The 7,221-nt window shown below is 34.1% G+C and overlaps 1 protein-coding gene across 1 annotated transcript; it reads right to left on the bottom strand.

Annotated features, from left to right (window-relative positions):
- Positions 1-259: 259 nt before the first annotated feature.
- On the bottom strand, positions 260-6,711 carry LOC142627626 (uncharacterized). Its single transcript, XM_075801503.1, has 13 exons — positions 6,469-6,711; positions 6,334-6,378; positions 6,122-6,220; positions 5,929-6,039; positions 4,149-4,323; positions 3,964-4,020; positions 3,396-3,538; positions 3,232-3,285; positions 3,067-3,144; positions 2,426-2,499; positions 2,098-2,174; positions 1,009-1,287; positions 260-852 (listed from the first exon to the last, which is right to left on the bottom strand). The coding sequence occupies exons 1-12, from the start codon at positions 6,538-6,540 to the stop codon at positions 1,154-1,156; spliced, it is 1,119 nt and encodes a 372-aa protein (XP_075657618.1). The 5' UTR covers positions 6,541-6,711; the 3' UTR covers positions 260-852; positions 1,009-1,153.
- Positions 6,712-7,221: the final 510 nt, after the last annotated feature.

The following is a 7,221-nucleotide window of genomic DNA, read 5'->3' as shown; positions in this document are numbered from 1 at the left end:
ATTGGGTTTTTGCATTTTCTGATAGCCGCTTAATTCATCTACCACATTTTGGAGTTTGGACCAGGCTGATTCCCTGAGGTTGACTTTTATTGGCAAAAATCCATTCAAAATTTCTAATGCATACAAAGTAGTGTTCAACGAAGAAAATGTGAAGCACAAGACAAACACTTTCATGGCTAAGAGATGGAAATTGGGAAAAGTCAGCTTTAGCGGGGAGCCCATGTGAGGCCTGACAAAGCTAAAGACAAATGGGGTAAGAATTGAAGCTTACATGAAGAAAAGAATGCTTAAATTGCAAACCACATATAGCTTTGGACAGCCCAAAAATCAAGCAAATTGGGCCTAATTCACCATTTTCCTAACTACCCGGTCCAATTTAGTTTATGGTATGAAATTGGTGCTACTTGAATGTCAAGAAACATATAGCAGTCCCAAAGTAGAACACATGCAGATGCAGCACTCTATCCTTCGAGAAGATACCTTATACAATAGGTATATACATCCTTTCTCTCAAAGGAGGATGCATATATGATATATCCGATACATGAAATAATTACTGCTGTTCTTCTGGAAACTAAGTCGCAAAGAACGTTAAGCCTATAGGAGGCTTTTGGAATTATCTATACGTTGTCATATTTAAAAGGCCATTACCCTGGGCCTAGTACATTCATCATACTTTGTGCTCCTCAAATTTATGAAGATCTTGTTACGTGCCAGAATATTGTTGACATAAATTGAAAATGAAATGATCTTACAACATAACATAAGAACCTAACCTGGATCTTCTGAGGCTTCTGCTTGGGTTGTTGAGCACTCAGAATCTAAACGTTGTGCTGACCTTGTGTGGTTTTCCTATGCATACAAAAGGATGCAGAACTAGACATCAGGTGCCTTAGAGCAGGTTTGAAGTGTTGAAATATTCCATCAAGTTAAGTATTTTTTCAAGTATTTAGTTAATTCAATGAAAATAGCTCTGCATCTTGACCATAATAGCAATTATCTCTATACCTTTCCATCATTTACAGAGATGTTTAGAAAATTAGCTGTGGATTGAGGCTCTGAGCAGGCTGACTGTGGAGAACGGGCAAACAGTCCAATGAATCTTTACGAAAAAAAAATAGTAGTAATAATACCATACTTTTCTTTTAACATGTCACCAAATTATGAGTTTCTGAATCTGCAGCCTATTAAAAAACAACCCACTTGCCTCTGACAAACAGGAGTAACTGTTATTGTTCTCTCGCAAGGGTTCAGCAACTTCTTTGTACTCCTTACATAGAGGTGAAGCTGCATCAAAATACTAAGAAATGATGCTTGTCTTAGGCATTCTTTAAAAATCTATACAAGACAAAGTTTAGCTCCAAACTAGTTTAAACAAATCACATGACCCATTAAAAAAGCTGTGACTAAAACTACAAATGGATGATCTCTTCAATCGCCACATAGTGAGTTGGAGGAACATAGCTCCAAACCAGTTTGGAGCTAACCTTTTTCCATACATAAAACCACAAGGGAATGCATGTGTGCATCAATTTTAACTTGCAATGTCTTGTAGTAATCTGCATTACTACAATGTATGTAGGCGCTTTGGCAATGCCATTGAAGCACTCAACATTTTGTACTTTACATGGCATGAAATGAGACTAATTCTTCATTTAAAATATTAATTTCATACATTTGACCAATTTCTATGATTTTTGAAGTGGCTTTTGATTTTATTAATATTGTACATGGGTGCTGCTCCATTATTGATGAATTTTTCCTCTACTACTATAGGAACAAAGTACATTCCTAATACAACCACCATGGAACTTTAAAAAACCAGATAAAAAAAAGGATATCATTTTTATAAATTCAATAAATCCGGTGCCTCTTCAGAAACAACAGTAGCCTACCACAGTATCAGCAAGCTTAAGTTACCTTACTGACAAGTTGATTCTTGCTTCTTTTTTGCTAATATAGCTAGATGCATGCACACACACACCACATATTTCAAAATATATGATAAGCTAGTTGACATGAATATTTGTTAATATACTCAGCTTTTATGGCTAGGCCTTAAAACAGGACACACAACTGAAAGTAGACAGAATAAACCTGTATTTTCTGCAGAGCCTGTCTCAGATGCCTTACTTGGTGATTTTTCAATATTACTTTGAGGCACATCTTCAGTCCTGATAAGCCAAATTCAATATGTATCACATCAGGATCACCCCCGTTTTTGTTTTTTTTTTTTTTTTTCCTAAACCAGGATCACCTAAATTGAGACCATTGGATGAATACACTAATTCGTCGAGATCCTAGACAGGGATAAAGATAATTTTTTTGCTATCACATGCTAATAAGTTCTAAATTTGGAAGTACTCCACTGCTCAAAACATGAACAATGACAATATGTGTGTGTGTGTGTGTGTGTGTACCTTACCTATTACCATCCCTTGTCACAAATATATTGCATCTTTCTTGGCATTCAAGCATTGATGAGAAATCCCTTTTATCCTGGCATGAGAATTGAAGATAGTTCACAGAGGTAGCAAAGGGGGGCAAAAGGAGCATAAAAAGAACTTTCCGTAACAACAGAGAAGGAAAACCTAAAAGAACACACACACACACAAGGCATTCACTTGGAATTTATGAGGAAGAAAATAACCAAAGGTTGTTAGTGGCATTACAAGACACTACTAAATTTTAAACAGATTAAACCAAATATCACATGTAACATAGATCTACAAGATTACCATTAATAACTGTGGCATTTAAATGCTTTGGTAGAATAATTTTAAGACCACAGCAGAACTTAAGATATAGAATAGACAAATTTTAGGACAAATTTGAACCCTATGTTTTATGAACCATCATGTTATGAGATACTCCCTACATTACATGCCAAAATATTTTTAACCACAGGTGGATGCCCTCTGGCCTAATAGACACAATCAGTACAATATTTTGTAATCTAAAATAAATATCACAATGGCTTTGGAAAGTTTCTTAAGAACAAAATATATGACAGCTTCAAATATGAAGACTAGAATATTCTGTGTCAAAAGCAGACCCTTTACTAACCTCTTGATTCATATTGGTAACAGTTTCCTGAATCTTCTGTAAGATAATGCCTAAACTCCCCACTTCAGAATGCAATGCCTGATTTTTGGAAACTTAAAATAAGTTTAGAAAACCAACAAGCATAGACAAGCGAAAAGAAAGAATAGTAAATCTATAATTTAATACCTCTTTTGCAGATATTAAATTCTGTATGACCACATCCTTTGCTGAGAGGGTTTTCTGAAGGTTTGGCCAGTTAAGACAAAAAAAACTCATAAAGTAGACCTTACGCTGAAAGTGCAAGTTATTTCTTATCAATCAATAAACACATGAATCCTCAGTAGTGGTACGGATATCTCTTCTATTTGAGTTTGGTAATTTTTGCTAGTTCTTTCTGCATCCAGGTGTGCTTCTAGCTCTGAAATTATTCTATCCTTTCTTCGTAACTCATCCTCGTCATTTTTCAGTTTATTTTCCAGGTAATGGATCTTCTCTACAAGAAACAGAGTAAATGGTGTAAATTCTAGACCTAACAAATTATAAATGGATTACAACACTTTTGTCCACAAGTCAAGTACTAGGTGAACCGATAATAGTGAAAATTAATTTATGAGCATTATGCCAGCGTCCAAATAGTTGATGTATGAAATACGCTCTAGAATAGTACGATATGAAAGTTCACCTAAAGTTACGCGTGCGCACACACACACACAAATATGATGTGACAGACACAACATACATACATACATACATACATATGTATAGATATATATATATATATATATATATATATGTGTGTGTGTGTGTGTGCATAAAAATGTGGTTAAAATTTATATACACAGACATACACACACAGGTACATCTTACAATAATAAGTGAAGAGCAAATTCAGTCAAGTGAACAAGTATAAAGAATTACCAACAAAAACTTTTTCAAATGTAGAGACTTTATCCAGTTTGCTCCTTAAGCCAGCCACTGAATACGGCAGACAGAGTTAAAAAGGAATCTGATACCGCAACTTTCATGAAATTATGAGTGGCCTATGTCAAAATCTAAAAATGAACAGACACCTGGAATAAGTAATAGTTCAGAAAGCTACTTGCCTACTTCCTCTTTTTCATTCAAGAGGCATTGCACATCATTCACAACATGCTTGATAGAAAATGCCTCCTTCTCTATTGAATCAAATAATAATAAATGTGAGTGTATCTTATCAGATAGGACAGTGAGCTTTCTATCTCTGGTTTCAATTGAACGTTTCATTTCACAAGTGGATTCCTGCACATAATCATGACATCAGAATAATACGTCACTTGAATACGCATTGATAGGATGAAGTTTTCAGAATAGCATTCAGATACAATAATTACAATGACGATTGGTTTATACATCACTATTAGTCTTCAGAGTAATATTTACATTGCATTCTACCTCTCCAAATGCTCAGCATAAATTTTTATACCTTGATCCCTTCTCAAATACTCCTTTCATCCTAATGTGGGAAAAAGCATAAATTTAAAGGAGACATGACAACTAAAATACTGTTTGTTTTTTCTTTAAAGTACTCTTAAACCACTGATGGTTTGAAAATTACATAATGGACACACATTTATGAAAACTACCACTTGTCTCAAAAGTATAGGCCTCGTGTTTTTCTCAATAAATGGGGTCCAAACTTGAAATTTTATTTTAAATGAGAGGTCAAATGGACACAAAGTTCGAATTTGGGACCACATGCTCTAATACCATGACAAAATACCATTTGTTCCAAAAGTTTAAGCTTATATGAAAGAGTGGATTTAATCATTTAACCATTATTCCAACAATTTCAAACTAAAAGAGAGATATTGAATACGAAAATTTGAAATTTTCATTTATTTTATTTTATTTTTAAAATTTAAGGCAGACATTATGGGACAAGGAAAAAGGAGATGGAGGGAGTATATGGGTAGCATCTATGCACTGAGCACCACAGAGTTTCAGAACAACGTAACTAGGAGCATAAGGTTTAAACAAAGTATTTATTTATCTTCCAAAGTCAAGTTCCAGAATATAAGGTTAACTCATGCGAAGGATCAACAGCAAGAAGCAACAAGCTACAAGCATAACTTTGAAGATTAAATATAAAGATTGAAAGAATAATTAGTTGCAGCAAAAGTAGTAAGGTCAACCTTGCGTTGCTTGCCTGTCCGGTAGTGTTTGGGGATCTTTTTGTATGTTAACATATAGGCCTGACAGTAATCAACCCGTCAAATTGACAAGCAGACTCCTTGTCAACTTGGCAAGCTGATTCTCCTAAAAGCTTATATCACATTACCATTGAGGGAGCCTTACCATGCCCAGTAGATCCTTCTTCTTCCTAAGAATTGAACAAAACAAGTTCACCTATACAAGAGTTCAGATCAAGAGAAGGTCGACTATAACTATAAGTAGACACTTCAGAGGCTATAATACCCCCATCTACATCATAGCACGACAAAAACTAGGACTACAGACCAATCCCCGATCAGAAAACAAACATGTTATGCACTACATCATCAAGATATAACTCTTCCTATGAAAGGACATTCACCTACAACTTCTATGCCCAAACACCAGACCACTACACAAGACCAAATTCCTCATAAAGTCAATTCTTTATACGCCACTGACACTAAGCCAAAAGGGTAACACCAACACCACAATCAATCAAATTAACATCTTCATATGCATTTTCAATCACTTTCAACCATCCCCCTTTCTCAAAATCCAAATTCGATCCACATCCACTCTTTTATAAACTTACCCCAGATCTTCTCCTCCCCCACAAATATATCTATAATTAAGAAAACTAACCACCATCATTATTACAACCCATTATATAGAGGACTACAGATTACAAACCTCATAAGCATTCACGAAACTTTCCTTCGATTGAAGTAAGCTTTGTATAGTTCCCTTCAATTCCTTTTGCTTGTTCTCGAGCAAAGCATTGTCATTCTGAAGATAACTCACCTATTAAAAGAAAAATCCTATTACTAACAATAACTTTACATTTTTTATCACAGGCATTTCGTCGAGCAGGTTGAGCGCAAACCTTTCGTTCCAGCGTTTGCCGCAGTTCATTGGAAGAAGCCAACTCTGCTTGCAATTCCTGTAACTTTCTGCCACATTCTTCCTCAGTTTGCTTTTGCTTCTGTATCCAAACAAACACCATAATCCAAATTTTCCGAGAAAGTTAAAAATAAAAAAAAACCTCAACGTTTGAATTGGAAGTGAATTGATTATTAAACCCCCCCAAAAAAAAACCTGATTTAGAAGACGAAGTTGCTCTGTGGCTGAGCGTTCTCTTTCCTGAAAGATTAACAAAATTAAAAAATTAAAAAAAAAAAATTTAAGAATACAGAGAGAAAGAGAGAGAGACAGAGAGAGAGAGAATCGTACTTTAAGCTCTCGAAATTCGGTGATTAGGGTTTGAAGCTGGAGCTTGAATTTAGACAATTTTAGTAACTCCATTTTTTGCCTTTTTGAAAATGGGTCTGATTGATATTCTTCTTCTTCTTCTGGAAAATTGCTTTCGCACACGTTTAGGGTTTTGAATCTCAAATTTTCAATTCACGACCGCCATTGCCAAGACAAAGTTTTCGAATGGCTGTCTCTTGAAGCCGAAGGGCAAAAAACCGTTTCTTTTCCCGCCATTAAACAAATTTGATTCAAATTTCCAATTTACCCCATAATATTGCTCTTGTACTTTTATTATTATTATTTTTTTCTTCTATGGATTGTATTTTTTTACTATGATACACAACTAAATAAAATTTTTAATAATATAAAATCTGAATAAAAATATATATATATAGTAAAATTCAAGAATAAAAATATTTTAATTACATGATAAATACCCATGTATAATACTCAATTTTTATATTAAAAACTTTTAAGACTTAATTTTTATATTAAAAAAATTCAAAGATTATAAAATAATTAAATTGAATAATGAAACTCCATTTAAATTTCTTGAAGTTTTGGCAATAAAGTCTCACCTAGAAGTTAAAATTTAAAATGAATATGCTAATTATTTTGTCAAGAGTTTTGTAGTTTGACTAACTGATTGGCACTTCTTAGTATTTTAATGAAAACATTCAAGATTCAAATTCACTCACTCCTAATTATATATTTATGTGTGTGTCTGTGTGT

The sequence above is a fragment of the Castanea sativa genome, chromosome 3, assembly GCF_040712315.1.
Source record: "Castanea sativa cultivar Marrone di Chiusa Pesio chromosome 3, ASM4071231v1".
NCBI classification, from domain to species: Eukaryota; Viridiplantae; Streptophyta; class Magnoliopsida; order Fagales; family Fagaceae; genus Castanea; species Castanea sativa.
The sequence above is the reverse complement of the archived record's forward strand: the minus strand, read 5'-3'. Positions and strand labels throughout refer to the sequence as shown.